At 43.4% G+C, this 19,744-nt stretch overlaps 1 protein-coding gene across 10 annotated transcripts in view; it reads left to right on the top strand.

The window, feature by feature from the left end:
- Positions 1-1,421: 1,421 nt before the first annotated feature.
- Positions 1,422-19,744, top strand: part of eya1 (EYA transcriptional coactivator and phosphatase 1) — a 32,299-nt gene continuing 13,976 nt past the window's right edge. Inside the window, exons 1-11 of one of the 10 annotated variants that reach the window (XM_061093920.1) lie at positions 1,422-1,545; positions 2,192-2,255; positions 3,605-3,702; positions 5,698-5,764; positions 6,124-6,264; positions 7,077-7,222; positions 11,762-11,844; positions 12,990-13,154; positions 13,714-13,860; positions 14,580-14,663; positions 17,960-18,049. In XM_061093920.1, the coding sequence (XP_060949903.1) occupies positions 1,422-1,545; positions 2,192-2,255; positions 3,605-3,702; positions 5,698-5,764; positions 6,124-6,264; positions 7,077-7,222; positions 11,762-11,844; positions 12,990-13,154; positions 13,714-13,860; positions 14,580-14,663; positions 17,960-18,049 (1,209 nt within the window). Of the gene's footprint in view, positions 1,546-2,191; positions 2,258-3,604; positions 3,703-5,697; positions 5,765-6,120; positions 6,267-7,076; positions 7,223-11,761; positions 11,845-12,989; positions 13,177-13,713; positions 13,861-14,579; positions 14,664-17,959; positions 18,050-19,744 lie in introns of all 10 variants that reach the window. The other 9 variants (XM_061093919.1, XM_061093913.1, XM_061093918.1 and 6 more) reach the window with 9 other exon arrangements.

Here is a 19,744-nt window from a genome sequence, read left to right as displayed (position 1 = left end):
CAGAGGTTAGTTTGCCTTGCAGAGTCCTGAAGTGCTTATATTTGCACCTCTGTGTGGTTGTGTGCTTTGAGGGTGTGATGTTTTAAGGGCAGAAGTAAATGAATATACCATTGGGGAAAGGATTACGCAGCCGTTATTGGAGCATGTGTGAAGAAGATTGAATTATCCTTTAGAATATTTTTTTTTTCACTTGCATTTCAGTGTTTTAATTTGTTTGAAAAATATTTATTTTCCAATGATATTTTAATTGGATTGGGCCTGGAAGAAAAATACTTTGTTTGCTAAACTGTATTTAATATAATCTTAAATACAGTAAATATATGTCATAATTTAATCTTTTCATCTTTATTCTGGTTTCTTTCCCCCCCTCCATCTGATAGCACTCAAACTTCTGTACTTAGAGTTACTTGAGCATTTATCTCTGTGTTGCCCTGTGTAAGAGGCCACTGTTTATCGATAGCAGAGATAGCCAGAACCCTGGGACATAATTGGAAACGTCAGTATAATTTACAAAACATTTTGTCCTAATTTCATTAACTCGCCGTTTCAATGGGAACGGTGGCACAGACAAATGGGGTCTGGAGTTTGTGGCTGTGCTTTTCAAATCACTCGTGCCTTCCCCTCGACTGCATTGTCTACACTCGATCAAATCCTTTGAGCGCACAGACGAGGAGATAGAATAATGTTTTTGGTGGCGTGGTCTTTCGTATAAACACAGAAACAATTAAGGAGCTTGCCAGAGCAAACACACGCCTCATGAGCTTCTCATCTGCCCATCACTGAGGCATGGGCTCTTTACAATCAGGCAAGAGTGCTGCACGTTTAACAGGCACATTAACTGATGCCTCAGACCAGCAAACATCTGCTAACAGTCTTCGATACCACACAATACCATATACACTAAGGGCCATTTTTACTCGGAGTAAATTGATAGTAAACTCCTTGTGTTCACATCTTGTACAACTTGTTGTGGTGCTGCTGTAATAAGAGAAATTGTGTCTGTCTTTTCAAAATGTTTCGTGTTTATTTTATTTGTAATGCCTCAGTTTTTGTGAGTGTGTCATATTTTTGCAGACAATCTATAAGTAGATTTGTACAACATTTAAAAATGTCTATCGTTCGAATTGAATTGCAAATATCACATTCAAAATAGCCATTTGTGAAATTGCAGTAAATTCTATATTTTAAATGCAAATGTAAAAGAAAGTATCAAACATACCTTCTCTTTTACAATACCTAAACTTCTATTTTTACTTTTGAGTATTATCCCTGTTTCATTTATCTAAATCTGGACTTGTGTATTAGGGATATTTTGTGCACAACATTGCGTATCAGAGCTGCGTGTCTTCCCTGAAACCAGAGCGATAAGTGTAATTTGATTTTTTGTGTGTGTGCGCGTGTGTGTGTATCCTGTCAGGTCTATGGAAATGCAGGATCTAGCCAGTCCTCACAGCCGAGTAAGTGGAAGCAGTGAATCTCCTAATGGTCCCAACCTCGACAACTCACACATCCATAACAATTCCATGACACCCAATGGCACTGAAGGTATGTGTGCGCGGCTGCTGCTGCTGCTGCTGTTACACTGTAGCTGTTCTCTCTGTGACGTGGAGTTTTATTAAATATTTTAAAAAGCTGAGAATAGTGATAGAATCTATATCCTCACACTCAGCGTGAAACTGACTTTTTAATAAAGTCAGTAAAGCTGTGGCAGCGTTAGAATTTTAAGATTTATTTTAAACACCTGTATGATATTAAACAGGCAGTAAAACAATAGAGAGAATGCACTTAATATTGGGTGGATTACAGTGTTGAGCATTGACAATTTGATGTCCTATCATTTGCAGCTTAAAAATGTCAGTGCCTCTAGTAGTTGTTCTCCCGGCGACTTTTAGCTGTTTATTTAAGTAACCATATAATTATTCAAAACCTACAGCCATGGAAATGATGGAGTTTTGCATGAGGTTGTACATGTAGTTATTTACTCAGGTGATTCACCTGTGCCTTAAATCGGAGCCTTTGTTTAGTGAAGTCGGCTCGTGTCACAAACAAACAAGTTATTGAAAACATCGCCCGCTGTCACGTAATCTTCACGTTAGTCTGTTGTTGGTTTTTCTGCATATTTGTGACACAGGGCCCGTAGACATGGTGCCGACTGTCATGTGTCCCCTTTGCCATTCTGTCTTTCCCATAGGTGATAACATCACAATGCTTACCACTGCAGACTGGTTGTTAGGTTCTAACTCACAGTCCGCTGCAGGTTGGTCTACTCTTGGTGACACAATGAAAGCACAATACTTGGTGATTTCCCTAAACTCATCTGAGAGCAAGAACAAAAGGAGTCTTTGTGGTTATTTCTTTCTGAGACACTCACCACTTTTGTGAGGAAAGTTGAATTCGTCACCCCCCAAAAAAACACAAACTATCAGCTGCAAAAACGTCACCTCAACTATTGTGCCTTTCATTCAGAAACTCTGTGGTATTTGCTGTAACTGTTGTGGTATTATGTTTCAAGCATGGTTTGACGCAACTGGACTTTCAGTGCCATTGTTGAGTGAATGTTCAGGTTGTGAAGTTGCATACTGTGCATTTTGCTTTTGTTTGAACGTTCCATGACGTTTCCTGATTTCAGTGGTTTTTTGTTTGCTCCGTGCGCTGAGTGTGCTAGTTTATGCATGCACCTCGCCACTAGATTTCATCAGTGTGTTGTTCAGAAAGAACTGCCCCTCGTCTACATATGTTTCTGCACCCGACGTGCATAGCAGGAACATGTAAAACATGACAGCAAATGGCTTCTTCAACCATCAGGGATTCCGCTGAGCATGACTCCCTTTGCCCACATTGTCAATTTGCTTTGCCAAAAAAAAAAAGAGAAAAAAGAAAAAAGCTCCAGCCCGCCTGAAGTGAAATGGATGGATTTCAAAGGTTCCGAGCTGTCAGATAGCTGTGAAATTGTCTTTGCAGATCTATCGTCGAGCTGTTTAATGGAGTCAAGGTCAAACAGCGTTTGCTACACTCTCAAAAAGATTTTATACGCCGTACATTTCCTTGACATTTCAATTGTGCTTGTGTTTTTTTTTTATCACTGACTCTTAACACACATCCCCAGTGTTTCATTTCATGCTACATTTAAGTACAGATAAGCTTGTCATTCCTCATTAAATTAAAGTGATAATATAATGTTCTATTATTTTGTTTTATTTACTATGTTATTTATAGTTTAAATGCATTTTTGAAATAAAGAAACTTTTAAATAGAAATATGACTCCAGGTCGTCAGATAAGGATCAGTGATAAAGATAAAGTCTCTTGAATAAATCCCTTCAAAACGAATTAAACATAGTTAAGTAAAATAAAAAATATATATAGAAACCTTTGAAAATATATAATACATAATCCATCTCAATTTGCTGACATTGTAGATACTGCTGAAAAGTTTGACTACTGCGACCCACCTCTGTATCTAGTTTTTTTTTTTGCATTGAGTACTTGTTTTGATTTGATTTTATGAATGTGAAAATCTGAAAGTTTGACGTGGTTGATCCCGACATTTTCTTTTTTTCTTTTTTCTTCTGTTACAAATGTTGAATTGGTGCATTTGGTGACAATGTGTTTTCTTTGTTTGCAGTTAAAACCGAGCCAATGAGCAGCAGCGAAATCATCACCTCAGTAGCAGACACCTCTCTAGACAGCTTCTCAGGATCAGGTGAGTGGGGAGGACCGTGTGTGTGTGTGTGTTTGTGTCTCTCTCTCTCCCTCTCTCACACACACACAGACACACACACACAGCTGCAGAACTGATTAGTGAGAGATGAGCCGAGAGATGGGTGGCTGATAAGCCGGGGCCTCAGGAAGTGTCCCTGCAGCTAAAACTCCAATATAGTGTGTGTGTGTCTGTCTGTGTGTGTGTGTTAAAGAACAAGAGACTCTACCTTTCCTTTGTCAGCACATATATATGCTATGCTTGCTCGTGTGTGTGTGTAACTCTGCTGGTTCCCATGCCAGCGAGGACTGAATTATGACCTGTAATGCACTGAGCCTGTCTGTCCAGTGGAGTGACGTGGCGTCCCATTGGCTCTCGCTCTCCACGGGCTGTTACCCTATCGCCCTGTCAGTGCCAGGGGTTTGACACCCTCCCCCCAGCGAGGGAACATCAGACAGACACACACACACACACACACACACACACACACACACACACACACACACACACACACACACACACACACACTGACATAACGTAGTATAATGAGTTTAATGAGCATTCTAAGAATTTAAAAAGAAAAAAAAAATCTCTAATGTGATAATTTTGTAGCTTATTTCTTTTCTCCACTGCGAGTGGTATCTATGTCACCCAGCAGCCCCATGTTACGTTTTCTATAAACCTTCATTAATAGAATCCCATCCGACCGCGTGTGGTGTTATCTTGCTGCTAATTTTCCTGTTTTCCCATCACAGTTTCACTAAGTACTTGATACTTTAACACAAGAAGTGCATAAATCACCGCTATGACTTTTGACTGTGACAGTATTAATGAAATTTAGTAATCTTACACCCCGTATCCTCTGCGGGGGGAAACCCAAGGCTGCGTTCAGAAGAGCAGGTTTTGTCCAGTGGCAGGTGCTGGCGATGTGGGAAAAGTGTTCAATATTAATAACGTGTGTGAGGGGTTACAGCATACAGTTACATACAGTTAGCTCTCCCCCGCAACCAAATCCCATATTTTACATGTCATGACCAATTAGACAGATGTTTCCGAGACTGTGCCCCTCGGCTGCAGTTAAACACCAGAACTGATTGTAGCCGGTCTGAAATGTTCCACCTTTTAATTCACTGTGAATTTTATTAAAGGTTTTTTTATTTAATTGTGATATTACCTTTTTTTGAATGCAGATGTTATATCAAACATAAAATAATCTAAGTCAAACTTCCATTGGTTGCTTTTTATTGCAAATATAGATTTATTTTAAATGAATTGTGCATACTATAAAATAAATTATTGCTTAAATTAAAACAAATAATGGTACTTTTTAATTTTTGGTGAGGTTCTTTTGTGTTTAATTTACTTTTAATTTAATTTAGTTAGCTCTTTTCCAAAATTTCAAGTTTCAAGTTTTGAGTTTGAATCCTGCCAACACTATATATATAAAGTTCAAATTTTAAATCACGATTTGACTCTTGTTTGAAAAAGAAGTGTGTGTGTATAACTACAGCGTCCAAACAGATTTTCCTCTGTGAGTAATTTGCGGCTGAAGCTTCATAAGTGAACGGCACTGTGGAACCACACAGTCATACGCCTAATGAAGGAATGATTATGCAGTAGCACTAATTACCTGCAATCAGTGATGTCACTTCCAATGTGGCTGTGGCTTGAAAGGCCGAGCCGGGCAGCTGAAGCCACCGAGCCGACGCTGATTCAAACTGTCCTGTGTGTGTTTACGCCAGCGGTCGTCATAGCAACCCAGACGTATCTCAGAGATGCGCGGGTCAGCAGAAAAACCTGATGTTCTTACCTGATTATTTTACTTCATTATTGCTCTCCGGTTTTCAACCTTAAATAAGGTTACCTCAATAAATAGACTAATGCGATGTAATTACTGTTTCCTTGGAATCCAGAAGTTCCGTTGGCAAAAGATAATATTGACCTTATTTCTTAATGTTTAAATATGTGCTTGCCTCTTTTCTTTTCAACTCTCCTCAGCCATTGGAACCAGTGGCTTCAGCCCAAGACAAACTCACCAGTTCTCTCCACAGATTTATCCTTCCAAGTAAGACTCCTTTTATTTTTGTTTAAAAAATAAGCAGCATCCAACTTCATTTGGATCTTTAATTAGATCCTCCTGTCAGATGTGGGGGGGCTCTCCGCTCGCTTTGTTTGCCGGGATGTCTGCAGCTTGCGCACCCTGAAATCTGTTGTAATTATCATCTTGCAAAAATTTCCTTCGCCCATTTGTTGTTCTTTCACCAATGTATATGAGCCGCGAGATGCTATCTGCCTCACAGCTTGGCTCCGTGTTTAGAGTGAGGTCGCACAATCACATGGAATTTGTCAGTTAGCGAAAGTGTGTGTGTGTGTGTGTGTTTCCCGTCTCACTTTCTGTCTTTTGTTTCTTTTCTCAAATAGCAGAACATATCCGCATATTCTTCCTACCCCTTCATCCCAAAATATGGCTGCGTATGGGCAGACGCAGTACACCACAGGAATGCAGCAGGCCGCAGCTTATGCTAGCTACCCCCAGCCTGGCCAGCCGTATGGCATCCCAGCTTATGGTAAGATTTCTCTAACACGACTCATAACCTCCTCTCCTCTTGCTGAACACGCCTGCTAACAATTTCAGTGTTCTGTAAACCGAATGCATGCGGAGAAAGACAAATGTCACACTAAATATACTTCCTTCCTTGAGGTCAGGACCGAGACTTTGCTCATGACAAGCCGTGTTCCCACAGCTCCTCTAAGAGCAGGAGAGATGCTGAGCTCTTGTTTAGTGCCTGCATGTTCTCCTCCATTGCAATAAAACGGAATTTGCTTGTCAAGCTGTTCAGATAGATCTGAAAGATTTGTGATATAAATCTGAAAACAAAAACTGGTTTCCTCTGGCACTGCGAGAGAAAGCACAGAGTGGATGCCTCACGGTGGGCTTTATTTGTCCAAAGTCTTTTGACCCAAAAAGACTTTGCAATATGTGGAGGAATTTACACTGTTTATTTGAATGGAGCTCTGCACAGAAACTGCATCGTGACTGATTCAATGTAAGCAGTGGCCGGTTGAGCTCAGAAAAACAAGCAAAATGTTTTATTGCTTGTGCATCTGTGCACTGATGATTTATCTTACATGATAATAATAACTGTAATGATGAAAACATAAAATCAAACACAGGCCAAACATAGACAAGTCCTTTGCAGTTTAACAGCAACCAGTGAAAGAAAGTATTTCTTAACAACTGAAGAAGGTTAAAATCAGATAAGCAGCGCTCGTCCGTTGCGATTCGCGTGTAATGCCGACAGACCAGCACTCCAGTGTAATTTAAAACTGTATGTTGATTGTTGTTTTGTGCATCAAACCGATCTGGTGTCACTAACTGATTTAGGTCCATTGTGGGCAGGCATAAAGACGGAGGGGGGCCTGAGCCAGTCCCAGTCCCCTGGACAGACGGGCTTCCTCAGCTACGGCTCTGGCTTCACCACGCCGCAGACAGGCCAAGCCCCCTACAGCTACCAGATGCAAGGTGAGAATCCTCCATCGTTTCTTCTGTGCATGCTCACAAGTCAGTTCCGGTGTCGAAATGCAGCGTGAACCACCATGACTATGTCGTTAAAGTGACAAGTTCATAGTTATGACATGTTTGCAACTAAATAGCAGAAATGGCTTCAACGTCGTGATTGTTCTATAAAAACTACGAAGCAGATTTTAATTCACCACTGATCTAAAAATACTGGGAATCTGTGTTTTTCCCCCTGTTTTTTGTTTGTGTCTTTTTACTTTCGCTTAACCAGCCTCTCTGTCTTTTCTATTCTCATCCTTTCAACCTCATGTTCAAAGTTCATCTCCTCAGTCCTTCAGTCCCGATTGGTGTAATTTCATTGTCTGCCATGTGTTCGGCGATAAAGTCTATTCCGCTCTTTCAAAAAGATGAGAGACTGCAGGTCTCTGTGGCTGATTTAATAGCGTTCAGAGGCCGACTGATTCACAACACGGCCCTCGCTTTCACCCCAGAAGATGGTTGCATCCCAGCAGTCGTTATGTGCAGCCGCAAAGGCCGCCCGCCTCTCTTCTCCTCTTAAAAGAATCAACACAGATGGAAAAATGGCAGGCGCTTAGGAGGCACCAGCCATGTCCCCACTCCCCAGCCTTTGTTTTTTCTCTCCCTGTGATCATATTTGTATTTGTTTAAGAGCTGAGACCAGCGAGATTTACGGCCTCGAAACCGATAAAAATGAGTTGTTGCGCCTGCACTCCCCCACTTTTGCTCGTTCTCTCCACTCTTTCGGCCAGTTTAAGTGCAGCTCAGGCCTCCTGCCATGTTCTGTTTGTGTTCCTCTCCGTTTGTATTGGTTCAAAAGCTCATTGCACTTCCCCGACACCACCTGCACCAGGCAAGGACGGTTAGTCAACATGGAGCAGAAGTCCTTTCTCCTGTAATATCCAACGTGGGACAGAAGAAACATCCCCACATGTTGGTGAAAACCCTCCAGAGCATCGCACAATAAATAACGCCAGCTCAGCAGCAGATGTGGCACGGGGAAGCCTCTTTTCCACGCCTCTTAACCAAATACAGCCGGCCGCAGCCAGAGTTTTGCAGCGTGCATCAGAGCCCCTGTAAAAGGAGCGGCAGAGAGAGAGAGAGAGAGAGAGGGAGAGAGGGAGAGAAAGAACGGGAACAAGAGACGGAGCATGTGCGGCAGAATGCACAAGCTGCTATCCTGCCTTTAGTGGTTTAACTCACGATGACAGTATTATGTGCCCATTCATCTTCTAAGTATTATGCTCTTACTCTGTCTCTCTCTTTCCCTCAGTCTATCTCCGTCACTCCCTCTCTCTCTCTCCTGCTATCTCTGGCTATCGGATGCCCCACGTAGCTTTAAGTGCGTTAGTAATTGACAGCCATGTCAGATGACAGATTGACCACTATTGGGGCTCTGGCCTCTCTAACCGTGACTCTGGCCCTCTGCCACGCCATTGTCGCTACTCGCTCTTGCCTATTGATCTGTGCTGGGTGAGGTGCCTCGGGCCTGGGTGTCCCGACCAACAAACTCTCCCCCCTCTCCCTGTCTGTGCCCCTGCCACCAGCCTGTAGCCAGCTGTCGAGGCAGAGGACGATTAGATTAATGCTCCTGCTCCATGCTTTTGTGTCCGATGCCATGGAGCTTTGTGTGGGTGCTCAAGTCGTGGCCCAAAATCGTAAAAAGGGTGCAAGTGCGTTTCTGTGCTGCCCGTATTTTTTTCTTTTTGCGATTATTGGAATTTATGGAGTGTATCTCATGGATGGTCGTAAAAAAAAGACTAAGACATCAGAGGTGTGCAGAAGAAGTGATGGTGGAAGCGAGCAGATGCTAATTAGGTGAATAATTGGATTCCAGCGTTCTGTCCCAGTGTCGGTGCAAGGCTGAAGAAGCTGAAGCCTCGGTTGGCGTTTTAAAAAAAAAAAGGAGAGCCCCATCTGGACTTGATAGCCTATTCCCAAGTGGGGCATACGAACTTCTGCTACAAATATTGTGCACTGATGATAGACATAGCCCGAGGCAAGGGGACTGATCAACCAAAGCAAATGGACTTCCAATTGTGGAGCCAGAAGGCATGAGGGAAGGTGGAGAGGAGGGAGGGACGGTGTCTGGTCTTGAGTGAGTGAAATAACCGGAGCAGGACAGGGGGAGGGAGAGAAAACACGGCCCCCGGGGGAACCGAGACCCTCCGTTCTCCCCCTGCTATAACCTGCACCACCACTCCCCAACAGCACGGGCTCATTCTCACTCGGCTAGCAGGGGTCCCCTCGGCTTTTATGTGGCTCCGTGTTCTCCTGTGAGCTTTTATGACCGTTTGAACTGTGCATTAGGCTAATTTGTTGTCCTTCACAGCATTACTGCTCATTCTCTCTGTCTTTTTGTTCTGTTCTGGACTTTCACTTGATGTTGAACTTTTCTGCGGAGAATGCAGAAGTAAAAAGAAAATACCAAAAAAACAAGTTCCCCCTGCAGGCAGTGAAATATCAAACAAAACAACAAAGGGAGAGAAGGTTTCTGAGTCCGGGGTGAAAAACATGGTAAAAAAATCTGCTGTGTGTTTGTAATTGCTGGAAGCAGAGATTGAGAAACTGCACAAATAATTAGTGGATCCTGATAATCCTGGGAGCTCGGGAGGTGTTTGTTTCTCTTCATTAGCCACAGTCCCGGGTGCTGAGCTGACTGACAGGGCAAAACACTGCACTACATCTTATTTTTTTTCCGTGCTTTCATCCATACGTTACCCTTCAAGTCCCCCCCCCGCACCGCCAGCCCCATTTCCCTGATCTGTTCCCCCCCGCCCTGAAAGCTGCTTCACGTTTGTCACGGTGTGGGAGGGCCCTCCTGATGGGGCCAATGACCAGAGGATGAAAGCAACTCCCTGTGTTGGTCTCTGGGAACAGAGGTGTAATTACGCCCCCATTTAGGAACAGTAAATTTATCTCTCCCCTTCGTTTTCACTGAATCCGAGGGGATAGTTTTCTGGCTGCAGGAGGATCACTGTGGTGATAAGTGAAGAAGCTGTTTAAAGCAGTGGTAGCAGCAGATGAATGTCCCAGGCAGCGTTTGGAGTGACTGTGTATGGACAGAAGGAGTAACAAAGCCCAGGGGTCGTATTTGTGAAGGTTGTTAGAGCTGTTATGACACAGATGTTTCTTTAATACACTATTTGTAATAAAACCTAGAAAACTCACCACCTAGTAGGACTTTAAAGTCAACAATTCCCCGGAACATATGGTTTCAAATGCATGGTTCTATATAACATTATTAACATACAGAATAAAATGGATATACTAAGCTCCTCAAGTAATTGCATACTTACTGCACTCAGGATTTTTGCTTTCACAATTGATTTGATTTAAGTTGATGTAATATTTATATGTGTCAAATTCTCTGAGCAATCACAGACATTTGCTCAGAAAAGGTCCTGATTACCTGCTCAGGTTCTTTACAAACATGGTTGTGGCTGCGCAGGCAAAACAGCTCCTACCTCAATGGCAACCGGCATTTTCTTTTCATTTAAATATTTGCAATTTTAAAGCAACTTTTATGTATAGATTTAAAGAGGGTAAAGTTGAACTAAGTTATTCTCAGAGATTGTTCAAATGGGATTTGTCTAGGGTTTTAAAAAGTCTGAAATTAAATTATCTGAATCTTAAGCCTTAAACAATCTGAAATACATTATAATAGAAAGGACAAAGTCTTAAATCAATAAGAGTAGGTCTTAAGTCTTTGGAGGTTTTTTTGTGGCATGTATACATTTATCTTAAGTTAAGGGGAATTGTGATTTTTCTTCATATCTGTCGCTCTTCTTCATAGGTCTTTCATTTCATTCATTACAGTCTTAAAAACATCTTTAAATTAACTTCAACTTAACCTGCAGAAACCCTGTGAATAATTATTATAGTGATTCCTCTGTAAGCTGCTCCTCCTCCTGTTCCCTGACATGACATGACGGTGCAGGTGGATGGTCACTCATGAAGTCATGCCCCTCATGTTATGTATATCATTAAGCCATTAGATGCTCTCCTGTGAAAGAGTTCCTTTCCCTGGTGGACCGTCATTAGGCCGAGTGTAAAGAGGGACGTACATATTTATTGAGGCCGAGGTGACTCACTGTGACCTCAACAGTCCTTTCCCGAATGTATTTCTGTCTCGCTGTATTTCCCATTTGCAGCCCGCACTTACGCCACCCTTCAGTAGCTCGCTCACAACAGCCGCTTGTCTTCCCCACACTGTGCGAGCTCGGGCGCCTCTGTAAGCAGGTTCTCTCCGTCCCTCAACCTTTTCCGCCCTCCCCCACGTCATTCATCGTGGCCTGATCCAATCACTGATAACAAAGGAAGAGGAGAAAGATAAGGTCACTGCTGGGAGCTCCCTCAGGCCTCCCTCTGTTCACCACCTCACCGAGCTGTTTCACAAAAGACTAATCTTTGTTTTGCCCCTAACAATGTGTTGTTTCATGTCCGTCGCTGCTCCGCGCTCTAATGAGCTTTTAATCAAATATGTTGATGACTCACACTTCCATTATGTTTTGTCTTTTAAAGGTGGTACTTTTACAACAACTTCGGGATTGTATCCAGGAAACAACTCCCTGACGAACTCCACCGGCTTCAACAGCACACAACAGGTAGCTGTGAACTTCTCCCCCTCTGTTCCACTTCTCTGATCTGGCATCAGTTTGTATGAGTTTGAATTGCAGACTCTTCTCTTCCCTAGGCTGGAAGCCTTTATGAAACATGCACACTCAATATGTTACATTTCATCTGTGACACATTCGAGTCATAAATCACTCAGGATGTCCGAGGCTTTATATGCAGAATCACCTATTGTGCCTTCTTCCCACACATATGTATTATGCCACAGAGAAAAAGAATCGGAAAAAAAGAAAAAGATAGATCATGGTCCAGATGTAGGACAGAACAGACATGTGTTTGCATTTACGTTTTGGAATCTGCCCTGTAAAGTAGCAACACCGGCGCAGGGCATATCTCACATTACTCTGCCAAAACTCCTGCTTCTGCACCTCAACTCAGCTACCCTTTGTCTCCCTTTGCCTAAAATCTTCCATCACCAACACCGTGTGCCTATCTTTGCTCTCATCTCTCCGCACCAGTGACAGCCACAACAGAGGCTTGTCCATTTGTCTGCCTGTTCTCATGAATGTGATATCTCAGCAACACCCGGAGGAATTTCCTCCAAGTTTGGCACAAAACCTAGACTTAAAGTTGAATTGAATAGGTTTTGGGGGTGAAAGGTCAAGGTCGCTGTGACCTCACGTCTGCCTCATTCCCTGTGAGCGCGAATTTTATCAATTACATCTGGAGGGAATTTAATTATGTCTCGAACAAATGTCTGCTTGGACTCCAAGATAAACTGATTAAAATGTGTTGGTCAAAGGTCAAGTTCACTCTGACTTAGAAAAATACATGATTGGGCCATAGCCCAATTATTAATATGCTAATTATTTAAAAAAAATACACATAAAACCTTTTTCATAAATTCCTTCAAGGTCTTAACTACAGGTCATCTGTCTATTTGTCCCATTGATGATTCAAATATAGTGGTCAAAACTCAATTAATACACTTATTCCTTTATTGAATTTGGTAAATGTCTTCAGCATATAATAGGAGTCTGAATAGACATGCATGTAAAATGAAGCTTGACTGGTTAGCAGAGGCATACAACTGCAAGGTAGTGCTTCTACTTCTCCTCTTACCTTATCTTTGTCCTAATGTAACCCACCACTTCCCTTTTCCTCCCTTTCTCCTCAGGAATACTCGAGTTATCCAGCCTTTGGCCAGGGCCAGTATGCTCAGTATTACAACAGTTCCCCCTACACTTCACCCTACATGACAAGTAACAACACCAGTCCCAGCACCCCCTCCACCACCACCACCTATACCCTCCAGGAGCCGCCCACTGGCATCACTAGCCAGGCGCTCACGGACAACTCTGTTGGTATCACCGACAACTCTGCAGGTAAGGATCAAACCAGGTCATCACTAAGTCAGAGGCGATGCATAAAGAAGAAATGGTTTCATCATATAAAAGTCAGACTGAAAGCAGTAAAGAATTTAGAATAATGCATCATCTACCTCTATAGTACGAATTGTTTCTTTACAAGTCGCTCAAACATTCATGATTGATTTTAAAATTGTCATCAATCAACACCTAGTACACAGCACTTTAAGGAAGCAGAGTTTCAGACACACACATCCAATTTAAATCCATTACATCTTTGCTTTTTCCCGTTGACATGTACTCTGTTACCTCTGGTTTCTTCAATCATAACGGAGCAGGTTTTATAATATGCTCTCGACTGATTTATGATGCACGTTACCTGTCAATCGGCCTAATCCCTAAATAATGTCCCAGGAAGCTGTCCGTCCTGCATCAAGACAAATAGTCACTCAAACATTTTGTGCTAAAAGCAAAACAATCGCTCATCTTTGATTCCCTCTTTTCATGCTCTCCTCCTTCCTTCTTTCCTTCCTTCCAGGAGAGTACAGTACCATCCACAGTCCATCAACCCCCATTAAAGATTCAGATTCGGATCGATTGCGCCGGGCCTCGGATGGAAAGTCACGTGGCCGGGGGAGAAGGAACAACAACCCATCACCGCCGCCCGACTCTGACCTTGAGGTAGAGTGAGCCCGCTACCTTGGCGACAGACTGCCTCGCCCTGTCTGAGGCACGCGCACACTAATCCACTTACTATATGGCTGCCACACCAGCTTTAACACTTGATGGGCATGAGTACTTAAATATTTGATTCCTTAACAATCTCTGCATTACTAATGCATTGTGGAATATATGACATCACTAAATCTTATATAAAGTTCTCACGTATACCTCATGATTACATAATGAAGCATGTGAATAATTGAGTCATCAATGAAGTGAGTGATATATATTTTATAGTCATCAAAGATCGGACTCTAGCTGAGCCGAACAATGGTTACGTCTGCACCATTAAACACTTTGATAGCGACCATATGTCAAAATAAACTCCTGGTAATTCAGGAGGCTCTTCATTAATATGATATGAATTTGAACAAGGTTAATAGCGCCCATTACAGCGCTGACATCATGGCATGTTAACATATCTAGTTAATTAGTTTGTCACTATTGATTACTCTAATGTAAAGGGCAGAGGCTGGAAAGCGTGCGGTGGGCTGAGGGGAGGAGTGTTGTGGTGACCGACCCAAGCAAATGGATCCCGGTCCCAGTGGCACACGAACACACGCTCCTGGCCTATTGACCAGGAGGATCACCTTGCAGTCCTACAGAGTGCACCATTGATTTTGCCTCTTTTCTCTCTGTTTTCCTTTGTTTCTCTTCCTCCACCTCCATCCCTCCAGCGAGTTTTCATCTGGGACCTGGATGAAACAATCATCGTTTTCCATTCCTTGCTTACGGGTTCTTACGCCAACAGATATGGACGGGTGAGTGACATCAGACTGGCAGTAGCGGTTCATGTTATCAGCAAAATACATAAATATTAAAACGAAGAGAAAATAAGAGGATCACAAGTGGGGGGGAAATGGCCATTTGGAGGAGGATAGATTTCACTGTGCCAGTGTACAGATAATTATTTTTTTTTTTAAACGGGTCCAATAAGGCTTGGCAAGTATTTGACTGCTCTCTGCAGCTGTTGGAGCTATGCGTGGCTGGTCGGGGCTCGGCTGGAGGGGCTCACAACAGTTGCACCCAGGATGTCTATTGACACATCTTAAGTGTTCCTTTCTCCTTCAGAAATGCCACATTGTTAGTTTAATTAAGTGCTTCTCAATCCATCGCTTTCAGGAAGGGGTCTCCCCTGAGACCCTGGCAGGAGAGGGGAGCCCAACAAATGTAATTTAGACAAACTCCCTATACACACACACACACACACACACACACACACACAAACACACACACACACACACACACAATATATATATATATATTTATATATATATATGTGTGTAAGTGTGTTTAATTGGAGGGTCATTCTCTGTCCCATGTCACTGTGAATGCTCATTAAACAAAGTTTGCTTCTCCAGGCTTTGCTATTTGTTGTTACATGTAAATTGCTTCTCTAAATTTAAACTTTCAAAACAAACAATTTGGGAAATACAGCAAAATCGTATTCTCATGGTTTTGTTGAGGTCATAAGTTCCATATAGCTCACTAAGCGCTCTGATTTTCCCATTTTGATTTAGCCAACGAGTAAAAAACAAAACACGCTGTAGTATCTTGACATCAATTCAACACAAATTCTGGTTTAAAAATGATAAATTAAACTAGATAATATTCGATTTTTGCCTAAATGTAACTTTTCTAATCAGCACCAGTTGTTTTGTCTGTGCCTGTGTCTGGTTGTGAAGCTGAAAATGATATATTGCTCCTCATATGTCAGACAGCTTAGTGTCTGCGGCCCATGCTCTGCTCCTTTGTTCTGGTATGAGGGGGTGTTTGATGGGGGCAGTGTTTTGTTTTTGGGGTGAAAGAGGGCTGCCCCGCGACCCTCCACTGTTTATTGACTTTATTCTCAGCCCTGCATGCTGGGTAAAGAGAGAGAGCTCAGGCTTAGGGGGCTGCGGCCCGGGGACGAGGGACTCTTCCACCACACACACATGCATGTGAACACACACACACACACACACACACACTTGCATACACAGGGTCTCCAGTGTGCTCCTCCGAAACAGGAAACACTCCTGACTCCATAAGGGCTCATTCCATCAGAGCTCAGCTATAGGATGTGACAGCCGCTGGAGTCCCTCTCACTTCGCTCTCTCTTTTGTTCCCTGTTTTTCCTCCTCGGCTGCAGACTTCACTCGCTTTTTCACGAAAAAGTTTTCCCTCCTCTCCTGTCGGCGCTATCCCAACAAAGCGATATATAAGACATGCTTACTCACAGAGACCACAGAGCGCGCCACCTCAAAGCCTATCAGAAACCCAGATCTGTAAACTACCAACGCGTAAAGACCAACTTTCCCCCCACTTCCACCCGTTCAGCACCACCCCCCACCACCTCTTCCCCTCCCTCCTGTCTGTCAGTCATGCCATCCCTATCTTAGCGGCATAAACAAAAAAGTTACTAAATCTTTTCCCTCCTTGCTGCTCCGAGCTCACTATAAATAGACGTGTATCTGAGTGAGTGCGCATCAACACTTTCTCTCTCTCACTGTGACCTCCCGCCCTCCCTCCCTCCCTCCCTCTCTCTCTCTCTCTCGCGCTCTCTCTCTCTCTCTTTCCCTCATACACACATAAACACACTGCTGTTCTTATCAGCCCTTTTAATTGGCATCAAGGCAGCTCCCCCCCATAAAGCTGATGGCTGAGGCCAGCTGTACCGATATTGGGCTGGACAGAGCAGGAGCTTAAAATGGGCTTGGGACGGTGGGGGTGTTATTGGTAGGGAGGTACTTGGCGCCCCGGCGGATGGCACTGACATCTCGGGACAGGTGGTGCCGGAGCAATGACAGCAGCAGCACTTTGGCCTTCTGGCCTGCTTGTATTCTTAACTCCCTCACTGACTGATTGTTTAGATTTAATTGGAAAGGATTCACTCGGGCGGGAGAAGGCCGCCTTTTTCCCACCAAAGCTTCCCCGAGAGCTTCCAAAAGAGTTCGAGCCGAGGGAGCCGGCAGCCCGTTGATGTGGGCGGGCGAATTATTTGTTATGAATTCTGCCTGAAAGTTTGATTCAATCCGGGAGTTTAAGAGGCGCAAAGGAGGCCTCCGCAAGTGGGGGATTGTGCTCTACTTGTGTGGTTTGCCCTCTGTCATTTTAGTGAAAACATAAGCATTGTGGGGTGTGACAGCTAATCAGCCGAGAGCTCAGGTGAGTCTTCAGGTGGTTTAGCTCTGTAATCCCTGCTCCTGGTGCTGCCGGGCCCGTCTTTAACCTTAGCCTCACGCAGCTGCAGAAAATCCTCCTCCACAAGCCGCCTATTGTCTGTCTTCATCCTTTGCTGAAGACAATTTGCTGATAAGAGATTTAAGATAAAAAATCAATTTGCATTTCTCTTCTGTTAAGTAATACATTTTCATATAATCTATGTTGTGTTGTTCCCAAACTGAAACGTAATAACTGTGAGTTTTCTAAGGAAATGTGTGAATTTGCATCAATGACGTTTTGCCTGTTCATTATGTTTTTAAAGGGAAAAAATCGCGCGCACACATTGTCACAGGCTCATTAACTATTTACAGTGTAGTTCACTCCTCTCTAGGTGTCATTTTACAGAGAGTGCCACCTCATCAGCATCACAGCTCGTGTCATGTTACTGACAGAGACCATGATTTAAGGAAACAAATTCCAGTTGTGCAAAATCAAAGGAAATATTCCAGTGTTTATTTTATATTTCAATTATTTTAAATGTTCCTAAATTCAGTGTGGCTGTTGATGATGTAAATAGATTTTTAGGCTGAGAAAGAAGCTACAGAGCCATCAAATGATGCATCAGTGCAAGTATGTGGAGAATGGGCGATTTACGACGGGCGTTTGACCCCAACTCTTCCCACTTGACCACCGCTCCTGACAAGAGACATGTTTTTTACTGTGTTCATTCAAGTCTGCCGCCTTTCTGATGACTATTTCGGTCCCTTTCAGAGAGTCGTAAACAGGGGTTCGAACTTTCAAGTTGCAGCTAACGTCTTGTTAAATAGAAATAATCTGCAGAGGGAATATATTGAGGGGGGGGGGGGGGAAACTGAATTAATTTCAATTTCTTTTCTTTTTTTCTATTTTTCAGGACCCACCGACCTCTGTTTCATTAGGCCTGAGGATGGAAGAAATGATCTTCAACTTGGCTGACACACACTTATTCTTTAACGACTTAGAGGTGGGTCTATGTGTGTTTTGTGTTGTGTTTTTTTTTTTTTACTCTGCACAAATGCCTTCTTGTCACCTTTTGTGAATTGTGGTGGTTGAATGAGTTATACATCCAAACAGGAGGGTTCAATTAAGATTTTAGTAAAATCCGCAACAGTTGTTTCATGCTGTGGAGCCTAGCTCTCAGTTCCTTATCAGTCCCCTGGTGGTGAAGTATTACCTCGGAGGCCAAGGGATACCATGAATTTTACATGTGCTGTCAGTCTCTGTCATTCCGGGGTGACCAGCCCTGCCCCGGCCTCCACCTCCTTCCCACTCCCATAGCGGCTAGCGCAATTTGTCAAGCTCTAGTGTTTCTGTGGCCACGCTGTCTGTGTGTCATGCTGTGTGCTCGGTGTCGCTGTCCACCTACACCACAGACCCGGTCGCACACAGCATGAAATCCCCTGCCGTCCACCCTCCCACGCCTCTTTACCCCCCTGATTCATGTACGCCTAGTGTAAAAACTGCCCCTGGGGACACAGGAATAGAGGGATCAAGGGTAGGGAGATGTGTGTGTGTGTGTGTGTGTGTGTGTGTGTGTGTGTGTGTGTGTGTGTGTGTGTGTGTGTGTGTGTGTGTGTGTGTGTGTGTGTGTGTGTGTGTGTGTGTGTGTGTGTGTGTGTGTGTGTGTGTGTGTGTGTGTGTGTGTGTGTGTGTGTGTGTGTGCGTATGATGGGGTGTCTGGGGAGCAGAGGGTCAGGGATGTCTATTGGCTCAGACTGTCTGTACAGAGTAGTGGGACCCCCATTTGTTCATATGCATGTAATACAACCGCCACCCTCTGTCCAGATCGAGACGTAAACCCCAGCTAGCTCTCCGTGCTCATCACAATATATCAATAAACAGAGCAATTCATCTCCATGATATTTCTTTGTCAACACTTGCTCTCTCCAATTCCCTGTCTTATGATTTTCTTGAGTTTTTATTTCCTTGATTTTTGTCCCTGCTTCTTCGTCCCGGTCTCTTCTCTCCCAGTGAATCTGATCCCACTGACCCAGCGCTTTTTCCTCAGTGTCCTGTTTTGGGTTGACCTCACAGTAGAGGAAATGTTTTGTTTGATACTTAAGTGTGAAGAGATCTGTGGCCGGTCTGCCAAGTCTCATTACTCACCACCATGTTCGGCTTTGTTACATGAAGCAAGCCCAGAGGAGGAGGAGGAGGAGGAGGAGGAGGAAAAACCCGGGAGAGACACACAGAGAGAAAAGTTTCATACTCCCCAGACAGACGTGTGACTGAGATTCCAAACGCAGTCATCGTGATCAAAGTTAATTGTCTGCAATTGGCTGGTTAAATATTTCCTTATGCCCTCGCCATGTAGAACCCAGTCCTAGCTGCACTTTATTTAATAGATGTGCCCCAATCATTTGAAAAAAAGAAATGGCAGTTTGAGACAACACTTAAATGTGGTTTTGCTCAACATCTGTCCTGTGTTTTGATTTCTTTTCATGTGTGATGAAACCGTTCACAGATGAATTGGCAGCTCGGACTGCTTGTAAAAATTATAAAAAATAAAATGCAGCAGATCTATTTTCTTCTGCTCTATCTCAGAAACCAAGTTATTGCAGTTTGTTATGACACCTAAAAGCCTTCCTGCATTATAGTTTTCAGACATGAAAACCAGAGAATGTCCACAAAGTTGGGTCTGGACATTCTTGGGATTATG

Source organism: Limanda limanda, chromosome 20 (genome assembly GCF_963576545.1).
Source record: "Limanda limanda chromosome 20, fLimLim1.1, whole genome shotgun sequence".
NCBI classification, from domain to species: Eukaryota; Metazoa; Chordata; class Actinopteri; order Pleuronectiformes; family Pleuronectidae; genus Limanda; species Limanda limanda.
The sequence above is the reverse complement of the archived record's forward strand: the minus strand, read 5'-3'. Positions and strand labels throughout refer to the sequence as shown.